Here is a 25,196-nt window from a genome sequence, read left to right on the forward strand (position 1 = left end):
TTGTCACTGAACTTGACCTCAGCAGGATATAAGTCTATGTGGAGCTTAATTTCAGATCAACTAAGCAAGACAAAAGTAACAGCAGCCGCTCTGTCCTGACTGCAAATCTCAGCATAACCGCCTGGGGAGTTAGGAAGTTAATGACAGGGCCCTCTTGGTTCTATCTGTGCTGGGATTTAGGATTTGCCTGTTTGGCATTTCAGTGCTTCATTGCAAACTCGAAGAGTCTGAATTGCTTCGGCTATGTTTACACGACACGCCGTGGTCACAGAGGACGGTTTATGAGAGAGAGATTCCAAGGGTGTTAGGAACCCAGAGACGTCAGGCACAAGTCAGAAACCTCAGATCTGAATTACTCCCAGCCATCACACCTAAGAGGCTTATGGAATTCTTCCTCCAGCAAAGCGGGTGATCAGCTTACTTCTTAATTGTGATGCTCGAAATCCAAGACCCCAGAGGATAATCAGATGTCAGACAAAGTTCACTCCTGAAACCCAATCCCATTTCTGCCCTTCTCCATGTGGATTTCTAGCACATCACTGAGGTCTTGTGCTTGGAGGGTTCTACAGGTCTTGCAAGCAAAGCCTTCCTTGGGCTGACATCTGATTTTTTTTTGGTAGCCAGGGCCCCTGATTTATCAAGTGCGGACAAACAATTTTCAAATGTGAATTGTAAAACTGGAAATAGACTGGAGACAGGAAAGTAAAATCAAGAAGTAAAATTTGGCCTGGCAGAGACAGCCTTTGCCCTGGACTCCCGCCTTGGGTCACTCCAGCCACGCTCAACTCTACTCAGTTCCCTGACACTCACCCTTCCGCACCATTGCATATGCCATGACCTGTACCCAGGAAAACCTTCGCCCCTTCTTTTATCTAAATGACTCTGACTTTTCATCTAAAACTTGGTCCAAGCATCAGCCCCAAGGCTCACTTCCCTTCACAATCTAATTACTTACCCATTCATTGTACATTCTGCAGACCTTTTGTCACCATGGGCACTTGGCCACCATAATGAAATCTTCGACTTACTAGGGACTCTCTCACATCAAAGCATTTGTTCTCAAAAGAGACAACTTTGCCAGTGGACATCTGGCAAAGTCTGGAGTCAGTCTGATTGACATAACTTGGCAAGTGCTTTTGGCCTCTGGTGAGTCAGGGCCAGAGATGCTGGTAGACATCCTACCAACACACAGGAAAGCCCCTGACAGCGAAGAATGATCCCACGCCAAATGCCCATGTTGTTGAGTCCAAGAAACTAAAAGGTAAGCTATTTGTCTGCAAACCATACTTTGGTCAATTATCCGGCATCTAACGCAGCACCTGGCATGTTGTAAGCACTGAAAGCATTATCTGGATGTTGAATGAATGAAGGAATACAATATGTGATCTTCTGTAAATAAAATGCATCCAACCTCAGCTGAAAGAGGGAGTGCCGTGTGGTGGAAAGACTAGATTTTGAAGTAAGACACCTGCATTCAAACCTCTGCTCTGCAGTTAACGTTTCAACTTTAAGTCATTAGCTCCTTCTGATTTAGGTTTTTCCACCTGTAAAGTCAAGCTGAGGCTATTTATTTATTCAACAAGAACGTGTTCTACACCATGTAAATGCTAGGCTCTTGGTGACTGCTGAGGATATAGTAGTGACGGAAATAGACATGGTTTTCAGCCTCCAGTGAGCTTACGATGAGGTCGGGAAGACATACAATAAGCAAACAGATGCATAGATTAGCAGAAATCGAACCAGGAAGCAAAGAAAGTGCAATCATGGAGTGTAACAGGAGGTTGACTTTGGTGGAGTGGTAAGGAAAGGCCTCTTGGGTAGATGGGAAGACCAATTAAGCGGCCAGTCTCCATAGCCAGGGATCAAAATGATGGTGGTCCGGATGGGGAAGCTAAGACCTAATGGGTGAGAAGAAGCCAGACCTCAAAGAAAAGGGGTGCACATTCCCTGGGCAGAAGAATCACACTTGGGTGCAAGGGGCGTGAGCACTGCATTTGTGTAACAGAAGGGGGACACATGACCAGACCGTTAAGGGCAGAGTGGCACAAGGTGAGGTCAGAGCCCAGATCATCAGGGATTCTAGAATTAGGATTTAGAATTAAGAATAGAAAATAGAAATTTCTGTTTGATTTTAAGGGCACCTGGAGGACACTAAGACTTTTAAGAAGGGGAGAGCACACCAACTTTGCATTTTAAAAAGAACACCCATGTTCACAGCATTGCTAGTCCCAATGCCAGAAGGTGGAAACAACTCCAAAGTTCATTAAAGAATGAATGGATAAACAAAATATGGTCCATCCACATGGTGGAATATTACTCAGCCTTCAAAAGGAAGGAAATTTGGACACATGCTGCAATTCATCTTGAAAACATCATGTAAAGTGAAATAAGCTAGTAACGAAAAGACAAATAGTATATGATTCCGCTTATATGAGGTCACTGGGGTAGTCAAATTCATAGAGACAGGAAGTAGAATGGTGGTTGCCAGGGGCTGGGGGGAGCAGAAAATGAGGAGTTGTTTTTAATGGGCACGGAGTTTCAGTTTTACAAGATGAAGGAGTTCTGGAGATTAGCTGCACAATAATGTAAATATACACTTGAACTTGAATATATACTTGCATATATATTAACACTATATACTCGAAAGGGGTTAAGCTGACGATTTTTTTGTTATGTATATCATACTACAATCAAAAATTAAAAATAAAATAGAACATAGTGGCTGCTTGGTCGTGGATTGGAGGGGAAGGCGGACCAAAAAGACCGATGAGAAGTCCCTGAAGTTTTCCAAGGAAGACATACCGGTGGTCTGGACCAGGGTGGTCATGGTGGGAGCAGACTAGACTTTGACTTATACGTTGGAGTAGAATCACCAGAGTCTTCCCCGATGGACTCCATGCGGGTCGTGAGGGAAAGAGATGGGTAAGGCGGCACTGCTCGGTTTCTAATGGCACAAATGAGTGGGTGTTAGGAAGGAAGACCAAGAGGCATCCTGTTAAGTATACTTGTGTGGACCTTGTCTTTCTTCTCTGTAGCTACAATCCCTACAATGGTTTCTGGACACAGAAGGGTCTTCACAAATAATTGGATAAGAGGATGGACGGATGGATGGATGGACGGATGGATGGATGGATGGATGAGGGATGGATGGATGGTGAACACACCAAGAGTACAGGGTCACTGCAGCCAAGAGAAGAGTCTTTTGGAAGAAGAGGTCAACCTGTCTTGTGTTATTCGTTGTGAGAGCCCCATCAGCACAGACTGAGTGATCAGCACAGAGCAGCCAATCCCACCTCCAGGGGCTAAAGCCTTAAGTTTGTCCCTTCTCTCCTTCATGCTTTCATCCTTCAATATTTCCAGATGGAAAGGGTGGGGCCTTACACAAGACATGCGATCCTCTTTTAGAAGCCTCCTTTAGCACCACAGTCTGCCCCAAAAAAGACCGAGAAGGCAAAGAGAGAAAGAAAACAAACAACCAGAAAAACTCAAAAAACAAAACACCTGTCAACCTGTCATCATCCATGTGCCAAACCTTTGAGGCTTTGGTGTCCTATTTTTTCTCTCTGAGAAAAGACTATGCATGCAAATTGCTGTCTTAACTCTGTTTCTTTTTAATCAAGTAGGAAACCTTAACTGGGGATTAGATGACAGCGAAGATACAGCAGGTGTCAGGGACCGGAACTTGACAGGCCCTCCATTAATGGCATCAATGTTGAGGAAGACAATCATGATTTCTCTAGGCTCTCACATTGTTCGCAGTAGAGCTGGGAGAATCAAATCACTCATATCCTTTGTTTCTAGCTACGAAATAAATTTCCCTATCCAGAAATGAAGAATTGATTTAGGCGTTTTGTGCATTTTCCTTGGGACATCTGCATGCTATTCTTTATTGCACTGGCATTCCTAGGGATTTCTCAGATAGAAAGAGGTGGCCTGTGGAGAGTGTTTGTTAGTTTGAAGGCTGAAAGCATGAAGGAGGAAGTGACAAAATTAGGGCCTAGGCACGCAGTGTTTGTTAGTTTGAAGGCCTAGGCACGCAGTGTTTGTTAGTTTGAAGGCTGAAAGCATGAAGGAGGAAGTGACAAAATTAGGGTCTTACTCCATCCCTTAGCCCAGTGAAAAGCTACTCAGTCCTTGACAGACTAAAGCAAAGTGCCTCTGTGCATCCTTTCCTGATCTCCGGCTACAGGCAGAACTCAGAGTTCCCTTCTTTCTTTGTTCTCTCTACCCCTGTGTCAGTAACATTTCCATACCAGCACCCTCCACACTGCACTGTTCTTCTTCCATCGACACATCCGCCTCCCCACCAGACTATGAGGTCCTATTTTCTGGGAATCTCCAGGGCCCTTAAAGAAAGGAAGGAAGGAAAGAAGGAGGGAGGGTGAGAGGGAAGAGAAAAGTCTCGCAAAGCTAGGATTCAAACCTATGTTGATGTGACTCCTAAGCCGGACCTGCGCTATGTAGAAAAGACTGGCGACTAGGCTTTTGTAGAAAAGCCTAGAAGTGTGGGTGCCAATCAGGATAATAATAGTGATCATGATTAAAGGAAACCCTGTGTAGTACTTGTCATGGGTAAGGCTCTATTCTAAGCATCTAATTCTTACAACAGGCCCGGGAGGTAGGTACTCTCACCGTAACTATTATATTGATGGGGAAACGGAGGCACGGAGGTTTGGCAATGTGTCCAAGAGCATGCAGTCAAAATTCTTAAAAGTGACCCATAACTCTTAGTGTCTAATGCAGCAACATAACATGGGCCCAGTTCTGCTGATGCGGCCACAGGCTCATAGCACACAGGTCCTGAAGTGGCTTAGTGCTCCCCGAGTCCGACCTCCACCTTCTAGCCATGAGGCTAGGCCAGGTAAGTGCTGGTTTCTAAGGGACTGTCTGGGTTGAGGAAAGACGGGGGCAGATAAAGCAGGGATGAGGAGGCAGGATCGTGACTGGACTGGCTGCTGGGCTACAGAAACAGCTTCATGACTTGGAAATAACCCTGATGTGTTAATCTGGTCCTCTTTTCTCCGGACACGTTCGCAAAGGTAGCTGAGCCAATGGCTTACTTGAAATTCCTCTGATCCAGCGAATCTGGGAATCTGGGAGCATGATTCCAGGCCATTTATAGCCAGTGCTCAGAGGACACACAGACTCACACACTAATGTGAGTGAGGAACAATGCACTACTCTCCACTGCTCTCCTAGAAGAATTATTTTCTCCGTGAATCCAAATCGCATGTATGAAGAACATATCAGTGGCCCAGCACTAACCTCTAGTGAGAATGCACTTTGTACCGGGCCACGGGTATCATTCCAAGCAGCCTAGAAGGTTGTTCCTATTGCCATCCCCACTTCACAGATGAGAACATGAGGACATGAGAGGCTGCTTGAGTTGCCCAAGAACTCAGCTAGTAATAGGGCAGCCATGCATTGAGGTCTAATGGTCTACTTCTGGAGTCTGTTCTCAGCTCTTGTTGCTATGACTACCTCCTAATTCCACCACCTGGTTATTTTTAGTCCCTGGTTAAAGAGGAGAGAGGACCACAGTTCCGGTGGGAGCCAGGTAGATGTAGGGTCCAATACTATTTGTGCGGTTTGGGAGGAGATTTGTGTGCGTTCTTTCACCTTGCTGAGTCCCTGGGTCTTCATCTGTGTAGCAGATGCTGAAATGGAAACCTTATAAATGTTTCTCTCATAGTCATGTCCCCTGGACCTGCTCAGACAGCTTCCCACCACATATGCAAACCAATCGTGCTTGCCTTTGGCAAATGTGGAAGGTTGAAACGTGTTTCCCAAAAGATATGCTCAAGCCCTGACCTGAGAGCTATAAATGTGACCTTATTTGGGAATAGAGGCTTTGTGGATGTAATCAAGTTGAGATGTGCGCATACTGGAATAGGGTGAGCTCTTAGTGCAATGACTGGTGCCTTCATAAGAGAAAGGAGAGGGAGGTTTGGGTACAGAGACACAGACTCACACAGAGGGAAGAAGAGGAAAGACAAATATCTGCAAATAGAGGCAGATAATGGAGCGATGGGTCCACGAGGCCAAGGAATGCCAAGGATTACCCACAACCACCAGAAGCCAGGAGGAGGCAAGGAAGGGTTCTTCCCTACAGCCATTGGAGGGATACGGCTCTGACATCTTGATTTCAGATGTCCAGCCTCCAGAATGGTGAGAGAGTGAACTTCTGTTGATTGGAGTCACCCAGTTTGTGGTAATGTGTGATGGCAGTCCTGGGGAAACTAAGGCAGCACACAACGAGGGCATAGTGGGTTCACTGAGTACTCTTTTCGGACTGATGGAACCACGCCGGAGAGCTGTGACACAGTTTTGAGTGCTAAGGAATGGTGTGTCCTGAGTCGACGGGAGGCTTCATGAAGGGTAGGGAGGACCATCTTTTTTCATATTCTTGCAAAGTCATAAAATGGAATTTCCATACTCCTAGAAGAATTGAGAAGAAACCCCCAGCCCTCTACTGGCTTCTCCCCGTGGAAGGAGGTGAATTATCTGATTAACATGTTCTATGGACCCATCTTCTTGATTGGGCGAGCTTCCATATTAAAGGTCGGTTCTGTCTTCAAGGACACACATGGCCTGTCTCTGGCTCTCAGTGTCCCAAAGGCTCAGACAAGCCATGGCCCCAGGTATCTGGCGGGGAGAGTGAGTGTCTGCTTCATGTGCTGGTCTAAGGGCCAAACTTGGTGGGAAGTGTTAGGATACTCACTGGTGCTCCCAGAGCCAATCCTGCCTTACGCAGCAAATATGGCCTATATTTTGATCTGTTTCTGACTCCTATTTCTCAGTTAGCTCATAATTCGGAGGGAAGGGGGTGCTATAAATAGGTGTCCCCCATATTCCAAAAGAAAAATTGAGACTAAGCTCTCAGGACCTGTTGGGGATCCATCACCGTGAAGCTAAACCAAATTGGTCCAAATCCTACCCCTACATCTCAGCTACTCTGCAGGCTGGACCAGTGTTGCAGGGTCTGCCTGGCAGGACAGAACATTAATAGCTATAGAATTGTGTCCAACACTCTTATTTTGCTCTGGGCAACAATTTTCTCATCAGTAAAATTGGGGGATTGGATTAATCTCTAAATTCCTGCACACCCTTAACAGGCGTCGATTCCAGGGCACGGAAGGAGACTTATTGCCAACATCATCCGTCACCCTGTGAGATCAATTTCAGGTGGCCAGTGTCACAGGGAGAAGGTAAAGTGTGAATTACAGTGTCTGACCAAATGCTCCTTCACTCTGCACAGATCCTGGCTCTGTGCCTTTCCCTGCCTCCGCACAGCCTCCTCTCATGGCAGGGACTCCAGCTACAGGGAGCCAAGGAGATGCAGAAGAAAACCAAACAAGCAAAAGGGGACGCCCACGGCGACTGACTGTAGTTACCTAACTGTCCCCGACAACTATGACGACCAGCACGGTGGCTGGACCCACACACCATGGTGCTAACCCAATCAGATCAACTTTTGTTCTCACCACTGTCTAGCTGCAGGATCCTGTGCAAATCACTTAGCTCTCTGAACCTCAGTTTTCTCATCTGTAAAATAGGGGTTCAAAGTAGTATCTTCCCCATTAAGGCGGCTATGATGGCTAGATGTGTTTAGAATTATACCTGGCAAACAGGAAGTATTCTTTATAAATTATTGTTATTATACATAAATTTTTTGACCCAGAGAATGATCTCCCACTAAAGGGGAGTGCTTTGTGAAGGGGAGGACGTAGCAATGAGATCGGAGATAAAGAAGCAGCCTGGGATGAATATCTCCTCTCTCCCAAGATAGATACAGAACAGAAGAGTCCCGGATGCTGCCGTTAAGATGGAATTGTTTGAAAATACAAAGTAAACAATATGGCTCAAGCAAGCCGTTACTGTCAACACGGTTACCTGTTTTGAAAATGCACAAAAACACTATTTCCTCTCAAACAAATGCCTCTAATTATCGGCCCTGCTGCACGTCTACTGAAGAGTGGCGAAGGAGGTTTAAAATGACGTCGCTTCCATAAACTATCAGTCTTTGCTGGTATAATCTATGGATTAGATGAGCCTCAGTAGGGTTAGTGTTGATGTTCTTTAATGCAACATTTTTAGGCATTTGAAAAATTTCAGCTGGGATTTATGCCTGTCATGGGCAGCTGTCATTTTTGTCTACTCTGTTTCCATCCCCTGTTCTCTGGGGGAAAGGACCCTATTCCACTGGGGAACTGATTCCTCCAACTTCAACCAAGTGATTCTAATGGGGGCCTCATGGCGTCTTGAACGCACACCGCTCACTCTAACAGGTGGACACAGGACCTAGAGTGTGGCTGGTCGTGGCCTCTTACTCTCTGAGCCATACACATTGTCCAAGGCATGAGCATGTGACCCAAATTGGGCCCATCTAAGTGCTTCCCTGGAGTTTCCCAAACTGGTGTTGGGTGAAGGACAGATAGGGAAGGAAGGAAAAATACGTGATCACGGGATGCTTGCCTCCACACCTTCATGTGTATGCAGAAAGTCAGTGAGAGAATGAAATCGGGAAGGAGAGTAGAGACGAGAGAGGAAAAGAGAAATCCTAGACAAATCCCGTTCCTTGTTTCCTGGGGATCTCACCCTGATGGGTGGCTATGAGAGCCATTACATCTTTCTTAGTCCAAGGTAGTTTAAGTTGGGTTTATGACACTTGTAGAATGAGAGTTTGTCCCTCCATCCAACCATCCATCCATCCATCCATCCATCCATCCGTCCATCCATCCGTCCATCCACATGCCCACCCACTTTGTTAGTAGGTTACTATCTACTGAAAGCTAACCCGGTGTCAGGCTGTGTTCCAAAGCACTGTTTTAGGTTCTGGACATAACACAGTGGACAAAACCGCCCCTCGGAGGCATTCTACCTAGTACGGAAGGCAACGAGAAACAAATACATAACGTGTCAGATAATCATCAATGCTAACAATGAAAATGAAGTAGGATCAAGGGCACAGAGACTGATGGGGTGCAGGCAGAGGGTCAGAGACGGTCTCTCTCGGGAGGTGACCTTAGGCAGAGTTTCGAACGAAGTGAAAGCATGAGCTGTATGAAGATGTGATCTGAGAGTTCCTGGCCGAGAGAGAACAAGAGCCAAGTTCATGGGTCTTCAGACTAACCGAGCTCACTCTCTACCCCTGGGGACAAGGAGGACATGGTAATCACCCATGCTGCAGGGGGACTCAGCCTGATATGATCCGGTTCAGTCAGACCGACCCAAACTTGAAATCCCCACCTTGGCAACTTCTGTGCTTGGCGAAGGTGTAAGTTAACTAAATGCTTGAGCTCAATTTCACACAAGTCAAGTGATGGTAGAGAACCTCCTTCATTAAGTTAGCAAATATTTGGGGGGTTCACCCTATACTTCAGGCCCAGTGTTAGCTCATGGTCTAGAGAGGAAGAGAGAACTTAAAGTTTTGACTATACACAGAACAAAGGCTTTACAGGGAAGTGCTGAGTCCTACCCCAGGGCACCATGAGGGGTAAGAACGGATGAGGGTGTGTATGTCGGTTGCCTCTGCCTTTAGAAGAATTAAGACGACCTAGGAAAAGCACTCGGGTCCTAGTAAGTGCACAAGAGAAGCTGGCTCTGTCCCTTCTGATTAGCCTCAGAACCACAGATCCGGAGAAGCAGAAGATGACAAAAGCCCACCTCCCAGCCACCGTAGGAAGTCAGCGGGGCCTAAGTTCCCCAAAGCGTCAACACAGCCCTGTCCTCGGCACTAAAGCAGCTCATCTCTCTATTGACCTTTAGGGGTGCGTGAGGCCAAGCCACAGCTTTAACAACAACGATGGGCTTGAGCTCTTGCCAATAAGCTGACAAAATTTCTTTTTCTTACCCCATCAGAGAACCGAGATATGTCAAGTCACAGAGAATAGACCACTTTCCTCAGTCCGACACATGAACAGAGGTGTGGACCGCCTACGCTTGGAGGGGTCAGTGAGATGAACTCCAATCTGATTCTGGCTATTTAGAAAAAATCGCAAGTAAGACCGAAACACCAGTTAGCTGGCAGCCTGTTGAAGAAGTTAATACAAAGGTGTAAAATGTCCATCTGCAAGGGTTCACCTAACGCCCGTGTACGCTGCTCATCGTTCTCTAGCCTTGCTCCCTGCCCTCCTGGCTAAAGGAACTGATGATGCCTGTCGATGGTTCCCCCAGAATGTTCTCCAGGTCTCACGCCCCGCCTCCTGGCTTTGCCGCTAAAATCACACCTGGTATCTCACCTGCCAATCCATCAGCCAACCTGTTTGCTGTACAAACCCAAAATACCGCACCAGAGCCTGGACGAGGGAGGCCATGTGGCTTATGTAACGGACCTTGTTCTTCCTCCCGGGGAAGGATGAGCCAGCAAATCGCTGGCAACTCTGACCCTGAGAAATCATGAAACGTGCTTTCCCTCTGCACCCCGGGCAGAGCAGAGCGTTCTTGAGAGGGGCATGAGGAAATTGCTGACATTCTGGACAGCCCCTTTCTGGAAACTGGAGGAGCAAAGCCTCAGAATGCCTCTCCCCAGGCTCCAGGTAAGCCGGGAGCGCACGATCCTGTGCACACGTGGTATTTTGCACAAATATTCCGGCTGGGCTGAATTTTGTTCATGTCTGCATAGAAAAGGCTCTCAAGTAGATGAGATTACAGTGTCATCACCTGCATGTTTGAAGACCCTGTGGGTCACGAGAGAAGGAGAGGACAACGTACCCCTCTGGGAGTCTTAGAGACTTAGTCTGTGTAACCCTGGGCTCACGGGCTCTGGGTTTGGGGTGAATCTGCCCTCTTCTACGAACAGCACGTTGGTTTCGACAGGTGTCTCTGGGGGAGGCTATCTGAGGGGTCTTCCCGCTCTGCCTCTGTAAGCTGCTGCAGGTTCTTTGATGACAAATGTCCCCTGATGTTGTCATTGTCAGTCATTCGGCCTCCCTCTATGCTAGCCCCAAGTGCCGCCCCTACAGTGCAAACTGGGTCCAGGCAAGAAACGCTCCATCCATCTGAAGACACACACGGAGGAAGCAGAACGTCTGAACTCTGCTTCCGCGTGTGGGTTAACTGGTGTGTCTGCGACTGTTTCTTCCGAGAGGGATTACAGATGGGATGGGGCATCATGGACCCCGTTCAAGAGGATTGGACCCAGCCTCCCAAAGGCCACTGTCCAAAGTGGTTCCCCTATAATGTGGCCCCTATAATGTGCCACCCCCTCCACCCGAATTCCGTCAGCTCTAGAAGGACAGCAGTTGAGCCTAGTGTCCAGGAGACAGACTGCAAGACCTCACAAGGCGTTTCTCAACATAAGAGATTAAATTACATCTAGGTTTATAATTATAAATATATAAATAAACTGATGTTGGTGAGAGATGGTTTTTCTTTATAATCTTGAGTAGGGGCCGTAATCTCCCTGATATGGTGACATCTTCTTGAGAGGGAGAGAGAAGGGAGGGACACAGAAGTGCTCAGGAGCCAGAAGCCTCCCCCACCTCTGCAGCAGCCTGGGGTGAGCTGGGGTTTACGAGGGATCATGAACGATCATCTCAATTCACTTTTTGAGCAGTCATCTGCGAACCCGAGAAGCAAAGGAAGCAATACATAATGGAAATAACGTGGTCTTCATATTCAGGCTGGAGTTGGAATTTTGGTCTTGTCACTTGGTAGCTGTGTGACGCAAGGGGGATAACTCAGAACTCAGAGCCTCAATCTCAGTCTACAAATGGGGGTACTAGGGACGGTCTTACACTGTGGCTTTGAGGACCAAGTGAGACAACATATGTAAGGCTTCCAGGCACAGAACCCCATCCTCCTCACCCAGTGGCTGTAGCTATGATCACAACTGAGTTGTCCTTGTGTAAATTCACATGAAAATGGCAGAGGAATATGGCGGTCAGCAACAGCAGTGAGCCCCAAACTCGAGCTCGTGACCAGCTTGCACCCAGGGTCCCCAAGCCATACAGAACTGGCCCCTCTGTCCCGACATGGTGGTGAGAAGAAGGGAATTCATGATCAGACACATACCTGGCTGCTGCCTCCAGCTGGTCTTTCCTAAGAGGGGATGAGAAAGAAAACCATAAAGAAAGTATAAATTGCATGAACAGCTTCGCCTCTCCCACAATGGGCCCCAAAACATCTCTTGATGAAATGAAGGCGCGCAGTGGAGCTCTAGGGGGAGATGGTGAGTCCGCAGGGGAACCAGTGAATGAGCCGACTTTCTCCAGCCAGACCCCAGGCCCCACCGCAAAGGCTTGGCTCTAAGTTCTCAGGGTTCTTCCCAGCCATTCATTCATTTACTCACCCACAGAATGGCACCCACAGAGCACCTGCTCTGGCCCGGGCCTCATGCGGGGCTCAAGGGATTCGTTTAGTAGCGGGGACAGATCAGGAAATCAGAAAGTTCATCACTTAGTGCCACACCCCCTGTCACTCTGTCACCACGTTATCATAGTTGACGTCATCCCCATCTTCGCTAATATTTATTGAGCAATAATTATTAGGCAGATACTATTTTCGGTTCTTTTGATGGATTAACTCACTTAATCCTCATAACAACTCTATGAGGGAAGGAGTATTATTGTTCCCATTTTCCTGATGACAAAACTGAGGCACAGAGAGGTTAAGAATGTTGCTCAAGGTTTCACAGTTAGGAAGTAGCAGAGTCAGGATTCGAACCCAGGTGATCTGGCTCCAGAGCCCACCTTCCTAACCACAAGTGGTATGCACACATTCCAGACACTGAGCCTTTGCCCAGGTTCTGCCCGGAACGGTGTTGCTCTTCCTTTAAGTTCCAGCTGGAGGGGCCCCTCCTGGAGTTTGTTATCCAAATCCCCAGGGTCTAGGCTGAGCTAATCTCTTCACACGTGGGACTGGATTCTGATCACACAGTTGTACAATCATATGATGGTCTCTGAGCTGCTTGGCGCAGGGCTTCTGTTGTTTTCGGCTCTGAAATCTGAGCATCCTGTACCCTGGCACATGGGAAATGCACAATAAATGCTGCACGAGTGGCCTGTCCCTGGGATCTGGGGGTAGGAGAAATGGGGTGCGAGGCATCATGGTAGAGAAGCAGAGGGACCAGCTGGGGGGGGGGTTCCAGCTCATGGGTCAGCTCCATCTCTAATCCCAGGTGGCCTTGGAGGGGTCACACATCCTCTGGGCTCATCTCTCTACCTGTAGCATGTGCACAGAAAACACTCCGCTTTTCTAGAATTCTCTGGGTGTCTGACTCTGGAAGTAGGGAAAGCACTGAGAGGAGAGGGAAAAGGTGGGGGTTGGGCGAGGGCAGGACCTGCACAGGGGCACCATGGGGAGCAGTGTTAAAGAGATAGAGCCTCCCCACCCATTTCCTTTCTCACTCTCCAAGACAAGGGTTCCATGCCTTCTCTATCACCACACTCCCCACCTCTCCCTTCCCTCCCAGGCTCTGACCTTGACTCACTTCTCACGGAGAGAGATCTGCCCCGTGTTCCGCCACCAAGTCGGTAACCTCAAACACTTGGCCCTGCCCATTCTGCTTCCCTTCTGCACACACAGATGCAGGGTCTACGCCCCTGACGCCGCTCCTCCACTCATGCTTCAGAACCCTTCCCTCTGCACTGCTCTCTTCTCCAGTCTCTCCCCTCCCCACTGCATCCCCATTGATCCCTCCCTACTAGACCCTTTTGGTCAAGGCAAGATCCCTGGCCCCACATTCCACTCCAGCTGGCACCTGCACTTGCTGTCCCCACGTGCTCAGTTCCACATCACTCTTTGGTCCTTGCAAGCTGGCTTCTATGCCCACTGCCCCGCTGAGACTGCTGCAGCAAAGCTCCAACAAACTCCGAGAGACAGACATCCAGGGCGCACTTCCCTGTCCACGGCTCGGTCACCCTTGTCACAGGACCAGCAGAGTTGACCCCTTTCTGTTCACTGTTATGTCCCCAGTGCCAAACACAGTGCCTCGCCCATAAGAGAGGTTCATAAAAGATTTGTAACTACATTCCAGACAGAGGGTTTCAGCCCTGTTATCACGAACGGTGGTTTCCCAGACTACATTCGGGTGCTTAGTGTCTTTCTTTCCTGCTCTAACACCAGGACTGCCTCCCAGCGAGATTCAACCAGCAGGGACTGAACACCTGCCTGGACCAGGCACTGTGACAGGTGCTTCCACACATTCTATCAATTTGACCTTCATGACAAGAATCTTCAGAAATGGGTATGATTATCCCAGTAACCCTTGTCTCATCTTAATTTTACCCAATTTTCTCCCTAAAAAACCTTTTCTTCCCAGAGTTACAGTGGGCTTTGGCCTAAGACCTGGGTTCTCATCTTCCCAGAGTTACAGTGGGCTTTGGCCTAAGACCTGGGTTCTCATCTTTGTTCCATCACTTAGTAGAAGGGTGACTTTAGGCGAGCTAATTAGTTTCACTGATACTCTGACTCTTCACTGGTAATATTTGGGTTACGAAAATGGAGTTACCCCTTCTTCTTCTCTTCCAGGGCATTCTAAGGAAGAAACGAGACAGCATCTATGAAAGCAGATCCATGTTACTTGGCCATGGGGAAGGATTGCTACATATGCCCACTGCTTTTTCCATTGCTGAGCCCTCCAATAATCTTGATGCTGGTCATAAAAGGCGAAAGTTCTGGTTATACAAACAATGAACTGGGTCTTCTTGGTCAAGTAACTTCTACTTCTTGGGCCTAAGTCTTGTCTCCATTTCAGTTCTAATACCTAATGCTTGTCCAATATGGTAGCCACTAGTTACATATGACTAAGTTAAAATTCAATACAATCTAAAATGTAATTCCTCAGCAGCACTAGTAACAGCCAGAGGCTCCAAAACCACATCTGGCTAGTGCACCATACCAGACAGCACACATGTGCCTTAGATCATTCTACCATATTTAGGGAACCAAGTGGTAGGCACATTCCCTGTTGATGGAGAGCAACAGATGGTCTTAAATGCCTGCCCTCATATGTGCTTGCACGTAAGAACGTACAATCTACCAACCCCTGAGGCTCTCCCTGTGTCTTCTCAGACTCCCACTGCCTATTTGTCCTAAGTGTACACAGTCTCCACTGGTCAAGAAATCAGAGGATCTGGGCTGGGTCTCAACCATGCCCAACATGCTGTGTGGCCTTGAGCAAGTTCCTGAACCCCTAGACACCTCAGTTCCTTCTCTTACTAAGTTGGGTTTGGACTGACAGCTCTCTGAATTTCTTTACAATTCAGAAACAATGAGTTTATAATTTTAAGTAGTAACAAAAGAAAAATAAAAAGTATCCACCACCATCATCCATCACCGTTAGCCTTAAACGTGCTAAGTGAAAGAAACCATACCTCAATGACCACATACTATAAGATTCCATTTCTATACGAAAAGTCCGGAATAGATAGAATAGAGACAGAAAATAGATTAGCGTTTGCAGGGACTGGGGGAAAGGGGGCACCAGGATAACTCCTAATGGGGACAGGGTTTCTTTCTGGGGCAATAAAATGTTCTGGAATTAGACAGTGGTGGTCAAGGCCCAACTATGTGAATATACTAAAAAACCACTGAATTGTTCACTTTCAAAAGTACTTTTTAGAGTAAATGAAACATAATAAAGTTATTTTTTTTTTTTTTAGAAAAGCATAAACAAAAGACAAAAAACCTGTAGGAGGCAGGTGAGGACAGCTTTACCATGAAATATAGAGAGTGGGCTGAAATTCAGGGACATTCTTTTCCCAAGGGACTACCTTGTTTCAAAATGGTTGCTAAGTGAACCTCTCTACTGACTTTATACTTTTGTCCTTGAAGAAAGAAAGAAAGAAATAAAAGAAAGAAAGAAAGAAAGAAAGAGAAAGAAATGAATGTTCTCTCTCAGTTTAAAAGCCATTCCCATATCACAGCAGCTGTCTGCAGTACAATGTATTCCTCCAAGTCTCTGACAGCCAGGACAATGCCTTATTTATAATAAATCACCCCAAAAGAATGGGCCTCTTGCCAAGACCTTGGGCTGCACAGCAAACGGAAATCATCTTGGTTCTGCACTCAGAGTGGTTGCACCTGTTCTTGCCTCCAAGTCCAAGGTCACTCTGTCCTTTTCAAGGGAGGCCCCCTGCCCCTTCGAAGACTCCTGCCACCCAAAAGAAGACTGATGTCATCCCTAAACAGAAATGATGATGGCAAAAAAGAACTTTAGAATTGAAGGAACCACAGGGACCCTCTTCTGAGCCAGTGACTCTAACTGCGGATGAGGAGACCCAGTCCCTAAACCCAAACTCCATCATTCGTTTATGGAAGCCTTGATTCTCCTCTCTCCCTAAGGCCTCTGCCACTGGTAACTCCCTGACATCCTCCCTCTGCTTATTCCCTCCCTGCCCCGCCCGTCTCGAGCTCCTACCTTGGTCTAAGCCGTGGCTTGCTCTCACCCTGAATGCTGCAGGCTTTGCTAGCTGATCTCCTTGCCTAGAATCTTGAGCCTGTCCCATCTACCTCCATACCCTTCCTGTCATTTTCCTGAAACACGGATCTGATCATGTCATACTCGGGCTCAAATGGTTTCTCTTTGCCATCGGGCTCTGTCGCTCATGGTCAGGCTGTGGATTTTATTTTCATTGTCTCGGTCACCCATTGGAGGGTTTTAGGCAGGGAAACGAGCCAGTGGAACCCAGATCTCTGGGATCTCCTTAAATCTGTGCCACAATCTGGTGATGGGGGTGAAGGGACTGGATGTAGGTCCTGTGATAAGTGAGTGGGAGAGTGAGCTGGGGATGGAGGGGCCACTCGGCTAGTGTTGGGTCATAGTATGGCCCGTGAAATCAAACGGTTATGGCAGATATGCACTTCAGAGCCGGGCCCAGCTCCAGGGGTGAGGCTGGTGTCCCTCTACTCTTCCTCGGAACCCAGGAAGTATGATGGTTCCACATTGCATCCACGCACTGTTAGTCCCGTCTCAGGATTGTAGTATCTAAAACCTAGAGAGGGGGTGCCTGGGTGGCTCAGTCGGTTAAGTGTCTGCCTTCGGCTCAGGTTGTGATCTCGGGGTCCTAGGATCAAGTCCCATGTCAGGCTCTCTGCTCAGCGGGGAGGCTGCTTCTCCCTCTCCCTCTGCCCCTGCTCCTGTGCTCTGTCTCTCTTGCTCACTCTCTCTCTCAAATAAATCAATAAAATCTGAAAACAAACAAAAACCTGGAGAGGGGTGAGGCTTGGTCTGTTTTAGTAGCCCAAGTAGTGAAAAGGCCACGGGCTTCGGGGGCCTCTTGATATGGCTGGCATTGGCCAAAATGTCCGAAGATTCTGAACCCCAGCTTGCCCCACTGTGAGAGGAGCCTGGTGCCCCGACCTCTCAGCCTGGCTCCAGGAGCAGACATGAGCCACTCTGTCAGACTAGCCCTGGGGCGTCTGTCCAAGATGCTTTACGCTGAAATGGCTGAAGGCAGGTGCACGGCCCGCATTTCCACAGTCGTCTGCTGATTTTTATACACCCGAGCGTTTGAGGGCCTCTGGCCTCTCCTAAAAGGGGCCTGTGAGGAGTGAACGAAGCCTGAACTCAGATCTCTTGGATATCCAGTGACTATTAACTTCCCTCTTCCTTTTCACAGGGGCTGGCCATGGGCAGAGCTTTCTATTTTTCTCCTGAGACAATTAATTAATTAATTAAACTACTTATTTATTTAGATTTTATCTATTTGAGAGAGAGAGAGAGAGCGCGCGCGCACAAGCTGGGGGAGGGGCACAGGGACAAGGAGACTCCCCACTGAGCATGGAGCCTGACCTGGGCTCCATCTCAGGACCCTGAGATCCTTCATGACCTGAGCCAAAATCAAGAGTCAGACGCTTAACCGACTGCACCACCCAGATGCCCCTGAGGCCTTTAATTTAACCTCCCACCTCTGAGAACACAAAACAACATCTCTGGGTCACTGGAGGATTCCTCCCGCTGCTTCTCCTGCCTATCTGTTCCCAGTAGCCAGAAGAGTCTGTGCGTACAGACCACGGCCGGGCGGGGGCGCGGGGGGGGGAGCATCCAGAACGGCTCGCGAGGCCCACTGCGCTGGCTCCCCACTTCCTCAGACACCGGCCCTGCTCAAACAGTGGTCGGACATTCCCTTGTCAGCCACTCCACACGGTCTAGATGGCAACCCCTGGTGGGGTCACCTGGGGAGCTGACGACGATCCAGGTGCCTGGACCCCACTCTTGGCCGTTCTCATCTAGCCTGGGTGTGGCCCACGCATTGGAATTATTTAAGCTCCCAGATGATTCTACTAGGGGGCACACACTGGGAACCACGCCCCGTTCTCCAAGAGACGATAAAACCACAGGCACAAATACAGACCACAGGAGGGATGGCCAGTCGCCCCCGGAGCACGCAGACAGGTCGCCACTTGCCTGAAGAACGGAAAAGAGACGACTGATTCATAGAACCGCCAAGTCGCCACAAGATCAATCCTGTTGGGGTTGGTAGCATAATACCTCCAGGCAGCCTGAGGGGGAGAAATGAGGGGCTGGGGTCACCAGAGAGCACTGCCACGCTCACGCAGAATCCCACAGCATGCAAACGTTTGCGAAGCCCTCGACTCCTAAGAGTTTAAGTATATGCACTGAGGCGACATGCGGGGAAGCCAGGTTTCCTGGCTTTTGTAGCTCCTTTGGGAAGAAATCCTTCCTTGACCCATCCTCTTGGAGCCCTAACTGGTTCTGCTGGGGCGGGGGTGTGGAGAAATGCAGTGGAAGGTTCGGTATAGAATCCGCAGAAGGAACAGGGGTTGCTCTTGCCGCATGTTTCTCTGAGACTCCTTCAACAGGTGCCAGTTTGGGTGCAAGAGACGTCCGTGGAGACGAAGTTTCCATTCTAATGTACTAGAACTTCAGGACTACCGCGACGGTCGGGGGCTTGGGAGATAATGGAGCAGACGCGTGGAGACGGGCACTGGCCATGGTACTGTATTAGGTAGGATAACATCGTGCACCATCCAGTGTCAGACCCACAGACCCACAGGGACCTTCGATACACTGGCTGCAAGTTCACGGTGGGCGGTCACGTACAAACTGTGTCCCACGCAGCTGTAGTCAGGGTACCCCACCCTCCTCTTCTCTGTGCTCTCAACAACCCACAAAACCATGAGCAGGAGCACTTCTGCCTTCCTCCCCAGCTCGCGCTGTCCTCCCCGTCCTCCAGCCCACGGTGCGGGAATGATGGAGTTGCCGGGCGTCCAACACCTACTGGTGCGACATGGTCTATTGGGAAGGACAAATGGGCCAACTGCCCAATAGTGAGCACATGTAAGGTGTCTCCTCCTCTCTTGGCTTATGGGTTCTCCGTCCTCGGCAGATATGAGGGGCCATGTCTCCTTGTAGCCGACTAGCTATGCACCTGGACTCTAGCCTGGCTCTTCCTCGTGGGTCTCCAGGTCAGGACAGGGTGGGAAGTGGAAGGGGAGAAGCCTAGTATGGACTCAGGCTCAAGTCAAATTCTCCACTCCAATAGTGCTAGTAAAACAGCCAATGGCTTGCTTGGTTCCTGTTGGAGTCTTGTGACCCTTTCTCGCTTGGCTTAGAATCTGGATGGGAGAGTGTCGGGATGGTCATGTTCACGCCACGAAGACAGGTCAAAAGATCACCACGGGAACATCCATAGCCATCTATAAGCAAGCATGGTTCCGGGTCCCATCCCCAGCCCCAGGCATGCCCACCACTGCACAAGCACACACAGATACGAACGCGGGAGCTCAGTCCCGATCCCGTTCCTCCCCAGGCACACAGACCTGAATGAGTTCAGCGGCCGGCTTCCTTCTTTTCTCAAAGTGCTTCTGCCGGTGCTGTTCCTGTACCTTGAGTGCCAGTCCTGACCCCAGGATGCCCTAGAGGGAGAAGTCAGGCCCGGGTCAGTCCCGCTGGCCTCTCTGGGTGCCCCACCCCCACTCCCAGGGCCATGAAGCCTTCTTTCTTCTCTTCCAGGGAGTAGGTTGCTGGGTTATGTGGAGCCTTGATGTCAGGAAGGCCTGGTTTCAGCTCCTGACTCTGCCACTTTTCAGAGGGGACAGCCCGGGCAAGCCTCTTATCTACTGCACCTCAACTTCCTCCGCAGGGAAGTGGGCTCATAGCACCTTCCTCATAATTTCGTTAAGCAAAAACTGAAGCCATGTATCGGAGCCGTTTGGCAAGAAGCATGACACAGAGCAGATGCCCAGTAAATGCTAATGGAATGTAAAAAATATTTTAGCTGCTGAAATGGTCACTTAAGACTTTTACTGGAATTTCCCAGAACCGTGACCTGTTTTGATTTCCAGGTCAGACTTGCATGTGGATTACCTGGGTAGAAGCACTCCCTTTTCAAGTTGGGAGAGCTTTGAGACCATGTAGCACCCCCACAGCCCCCGACCTGTTCCAGAAGAGGAAACTGAGATTCACAAAGGTCACAAGCCCAAGGTCAGGAAGCTTAGGAAAAACAGACAAAATAGGGAATGTGGAAGGAGAATATCACCAAGGCCAGGTCTGGGAGATGAAGGCGGTGGACACGGACTTGCCCCATAAGAAGGTTCTTTCCAGCTTCGTGATTAAGAGCCCGAGCCCACAACCCAACAGCCCTGTGATCGTGGAAGACTGACCTAACTGAGCCTCGCTTTTCTCTTCTGGACGACGGTGATAAAAACTCACCAAATGCACCATGTTGGCATTAAATGAGATTAAATGAGACGATGTAAGTAAAGCGTTTGGCATGAGTCCAGCACACGGTAAATCCAACAAGAGCTTTCTTTCTACGACTTTTGTTGAGTATTATTACGCTTACGGGACTGGGCTTTGGGGAGGATATTCTATCATGGGTCAAGTAGTCACTCTTGAGGGAGATACATTTTTTTTTTCTTTTTTACCTAAGCCAGTAAACAAAATGGTAGGACAAGGGAAGGGAGCTCCTGTAGACGAAGGACCCGCCATATGCAAGGTGCTGGGGAGACGTGGGTGGGAGACATACTCCCAGCCCCCAGGGAGCTCATGGTCTGAGGGGGTGAGGGGGATGCAGTGCGGGTCAGAATGCCTTCACAGAGCTATGCCTGGAGGAGGGGGGTGACTAAGTCAGCTTAAAGAAGGCAGACTTGAGACTGGGACTCGGAGCTGCCTAGCCTGTGGAACAGCCTGGAAGGTGCAGCTGGGGCCAGGGGGCGGGGAGGGGTCCCGCCTGTCACACTAGGGAGAACGCTGGAGAACTTACTGCTGGAAGGGCGAAAAAGGAGACACCGATTAAGGAGAAGGTGGCCGCAATCAGGCGGCCTTCCCACGTTTTGGGCGTCTTGTCTCCGTAGCCGATGGTGGCCAGTGTGATCTGGAGAGAGAAGAGGTCAGACGTGGGCCTTTGCAGGGCAAGGGAGGTCAGGGACGCGTGGGCCAAGCTCCACCCGTAAGCCTTTCTTACTGCTTGGGGATGTGTTTCCCATGGAAGAAAAGGCACCTGGTGCCACGTAATTCTATGGGCGCCTCGTGACCACGCCTGTTTCTAAGTTAAGGATTTCCTACTTAGGGTCGATCAGCCGACAAATTCTTCAATCATTGCAAACACGTGCACGTGCACTCTTGGCATATTTACATACGTGTGATTTTGCGTCTTGCCATGTTTCCCAGTGTGTGCGTGCCGACGAGTGTACTGATATGTACTGTGTGCCTACGTGTGCACGTCTCACATCTGTGCCCGTGTGTGCACTGATGCATGTGGTATAGTCCTGGTGTGTTTACAAGCATAGGTTACGGTGTGCACGTGAATGTGCAGGACAGGACAGCAGAGCGGTCCAGTGTGTGGCCTCTGGAGCCCAGCTGCCTGAGTTCAAATCCCAGGTCACCCACTAAGTGGCTCAGAGATCTTTCTTGGATTAATTACTTACTTAACCACTTCATGCCTCAGTTTCCCTATCTTAAAAAAAGGGGCTAATCATAGGAGTTGTTTGAATTTAAGCTATGTTAATAAATGTAAGGTGTTTAGAGCAATGCTCTGGAGCAAAGGAAGCCTTCAAAAAACGCTAGCTTTGGGGCACCTGGGTGACTCAGTCAATTAAGCATCCGACTCTTGATATCGGCTCAGGTCATGATCTCAGGGACATGAGATCGAGCCTTGCATCGGGCTCCGTGCTCATCAGGTAGTCTGCTTAAGGATTCTCTCTCTCCTTCTCCCTCTGCCCCTCTCTGCTCACGCTCTCTCTTAAAAAAAAAAAAAAATGCTAGCTTTAGTATCACATGTCCCGTGGGTATGAGCCGTGGGCCTCCAGGTGTGTCTGAAGGTCTGAGTGCGCCTGTGTGACTCTGCTGCTGTGTCCGTCTGGACGTGCATGGCCTAGCTGATAACAGCCTACAGCTAATGGAGCAAGGGCCCCAGAGGTCACCGGCCCAGACTGTTCCCAGCCCTGACCCCTTGCAAGCACTAAGGAAACGCCCATTCCAAGCGCATTCCCCGCACAGGGAGCTCTGGCCTGTGCCCACATGCAGCTGTCCACCCGCGCCCTCCCATGCCACGCCCTCCACCTCTCTCTAAGCGTCAGTCCCCATGGGGGGCCTTCACAATGGTGACTCACCAGGCCCCACCAAAGGGCATCTGCGTAGGTCTCAAATTCCTCCTTCATCTCTTCTCCTTGTGCGTCAACCTCTGGCACATCTTTCTCAACCAGGTAGACGAGAAATGAAGACAGGATGAGCGTCAGGAACCCAATGTACCAGGCGGTGATGAGCTCCTGCGAGAGCAAGCCGTGGACAAGGGAAGGGGTCACTGGGAAGTCCGTGGTTGGAGGCTGGGGACAGAGCTCTGGTTTTCCAGCTGGTTTACCAGCTCCGTCACTGTGGGCAAGTTACACACCTTCTCTGAGCCTTACCTCTGAGCCTTGCCTCCTTCCTTTTTCTTTTTTTTAAATTGGAAAATAGTTGGCATACGATGTTGCATTAGTTTCAGGGGGACAACACAGTGAGTCAACAAGTTTACACATTGTGCTGTGCTCGCCACAAGTGCAGGCACCATCCGCCCCCATACAGGCTGGTACCGTAGCATGGGCCGTATTCCTTATGCTGTGCCTTTTATTCCCATGACTTACTCATGCCACGACTGGAAACCTGCATCTCCTACTCCCCTTTACCCATTTTGTCCTCCAGCCTCTTCCCTCTGGCAAGCATCAGCTTGTGCTCTGTCTTTATAGGTCTGTTTCGGCTTTTTGTTTGTTCATTTGTTGGTTGCTATTGTTTTTAGGTTCCATTTACGAGTGGAATCATATGGTATTTGTCTTTCTGTCTGACTGATTTCACTTAGCGTAATATCCTCTATGTCCATCCATGTTCTCACAAATGGCAGGGTCTCGTCCTTTTTTATGGCTGCGTAATATTCCATTGTGTACGCATGCCACATTTTCCTTATCCATTTGTCTATCGATAGATACTTAGGTGGCCTCCATATCTTGGCTACTGTAAATTATGCTCCAATAAACACAGGGGTACATGTATCTTTTTGAATTACTGCTTTTGTTTTCTTTGCGTAAATACCCAGTAGTGGAATTATTGGATCATATGGTATTGCCTGTTTTCAACTTTTTATTTTATTTTATTTTATTTTATTTTATTTTATTTTATTTTTATTTTGGTTTCAGTTTTTTGAGGAACCTCCATACGGTTTCCACAGTGGCTGCACCAGTTTACATTCCCACCAACAGAGCATAAGAGTCCCTTTTCTCCACATTCTCGCCAACAGTAGTTGTTTCTTGCCTTTGTGATAATAATATAGTCTGTATTTCCACTATTAACAGAATGGGTGTATGGTCGAAGAGGAGAAGAAGATTTCTGTCTTCGGGTGACCTTGATATCGCAGTCCAAGAGGCTTCACAGGGAGGCAGGAAGGTAGGTGGAACAGGCACCTGCCTCCGACACAAGGCACAGGACTCGGGAGACTTGATTCCACCCAGAGCTGGGCAGACCCAGGACAAAGCTCAGCACTACTGGGAAACCGACAGCAGGGGGAGCTAGCCGGGCAGAGCGAACCCAGCCCTGCCCTGATTTCCTCGGTGGCCCTGGGCTAATTAGCCCCCCCGCCCCACCTTCAGTTTCTTTATTTTCTTAATGAAGGGAGTGGATCACAGTTCTTGAAAGTGACCCCTGTACTCCTGATAGAAGGAAGAAGGCAGGGGCTTTTTATGTTGAAGAGTCACATACTGATTTAAGTGATATTAAAAATCAGCATAAATTAAAATGAGCCTAAAACCTTTATTTCGTGGATATTATCACACGTGTGAGTAGGTGCATGAGAGCAAGTTGGCTTAGAGAACAAAGCTGAGGAATAGGAAGGATGGTGCAAGGATATGGCAAAGAGCTACACATCACCGAGGTTTTCAAATACCCTGACCCACAGAATCCCTAAGGCTCTTTCCATTTCTTTCATTCTGTTCCAATTTCAAAGTTCAGCATGGTAGGCTGGGCAGAACAAAGTCAAGGTTATTGGCCAACACAGCCTGGAAATGAGGCCTGACGCTCCTGCCAAGTCATCCCAAGGAACAAAGTTGTTCATACCAATATACTTCATCTCTCTGACCATCGGCAGCCAGGCAGCCGGCCTTCTGGGTCCGCAGAATCTCGGGCTTGCGTCCTGCCTCCCTCCGTGCCTTTGCTCAGATTGGCCTCTGTCCCTGCACTTCCTTTCCTTATGGGACGAACCAAAGGACGGCAGGTCATCTTGAGACTTGTATCACCTCCATTACAGAAGTTTTCCCTTATTCCATGAGAGCAAGTTCAGCTCCAGGTCCTTTCCGCTTTCACTATTTCCTGAGTAGGCTTTCTCTAAATCTCTCACTTACTATGCCCACTGCTTAGGTCTGGCTTCTCCACGGCGTCACACTCCTTTGCGTGAATTCACTTTACAGTCCAGAGAGGTTAGGTTTTTGTTTTTGTTTTTAAAGATTTTTATTTATTCATTTGACAGAGAGAGAGCCAGCCAGCAAGAGAGGGAACACAAGCAGGGGGCGTGGGAGAGAGAGAGCAGGCTCCCAGCAGAGCATGGAGCCCAATGCGGGGCTTGATCCCAGGATCCTGAGATCACGCCCTGAGCCGAAGGCAGACGCTTAACGACTGAGCCACCCAGGCGCCCCCAGAGAGGTTAGTTTTGACGATGCAGGCACCCCTGCCGATTATTCCCTTTGGCGAGGGTCTGCCCTGCCCAGGCTTGGAGAAGACAAAGGTGAATTGGAGAAGTCCTTCCCCCGTGGCCGTCTGGGCGCGA

The 25,196-nt window shown here is 48.9% G+C and overlaps 1 protein-coding gene across 1 annotated transcript in view; it reads right to left on the reverse strand.

Moving 5' to 3' along the window:
- Window positions 1–25,196, reverse strand: part of KCNQ3 (potassium voltage-gated channel subfamily Q member 3) — a 286,185-nt gene that overhangs the window by 13,526 nt on the left and 247,463 nt on the right. Inside the window, exons 5-9 of the mRNA XM_040626033.1 lie at window positions 22,522–22,677; window positions 21,174–21,284; window positions 19,729–19,824; window positions 18,353–18,447; window positions 12,016–12,042 (exon numbers count right to left, since the gene is read on the reverse strand). Coding sequence (XP_040481967.1) covers window positions 12,016–12,042; window positions 18,353–18,447; window positions 19,729–19,824; window positions 21,174–21,284; window positions 22,522–22,677 — 485 coding nt within the window. The remainder of the gene's footprint in view (window positions 1–12,015; window positions 12,043–18,352; window positions 18,448–19,728; window positions 19,825–21,173; window positions 21,285–22,521; window positions 22,678–25,196) is intronic.

Source organism: Ursus maritimus, unplaced genomic scaffold, assembly GCF_017311325.1.
Source record: "Ursus maritimus isolate PB19 unplaced genomic scaffold, ASM1731132v1 scaffold_9, whole genome shotgun sequence".
Lineage (NCBI taxonomy): Eukaryota > Metazoa > Chordata > Mammalia > Carnivora > Ursidae > Ursus > Ursus maritimus.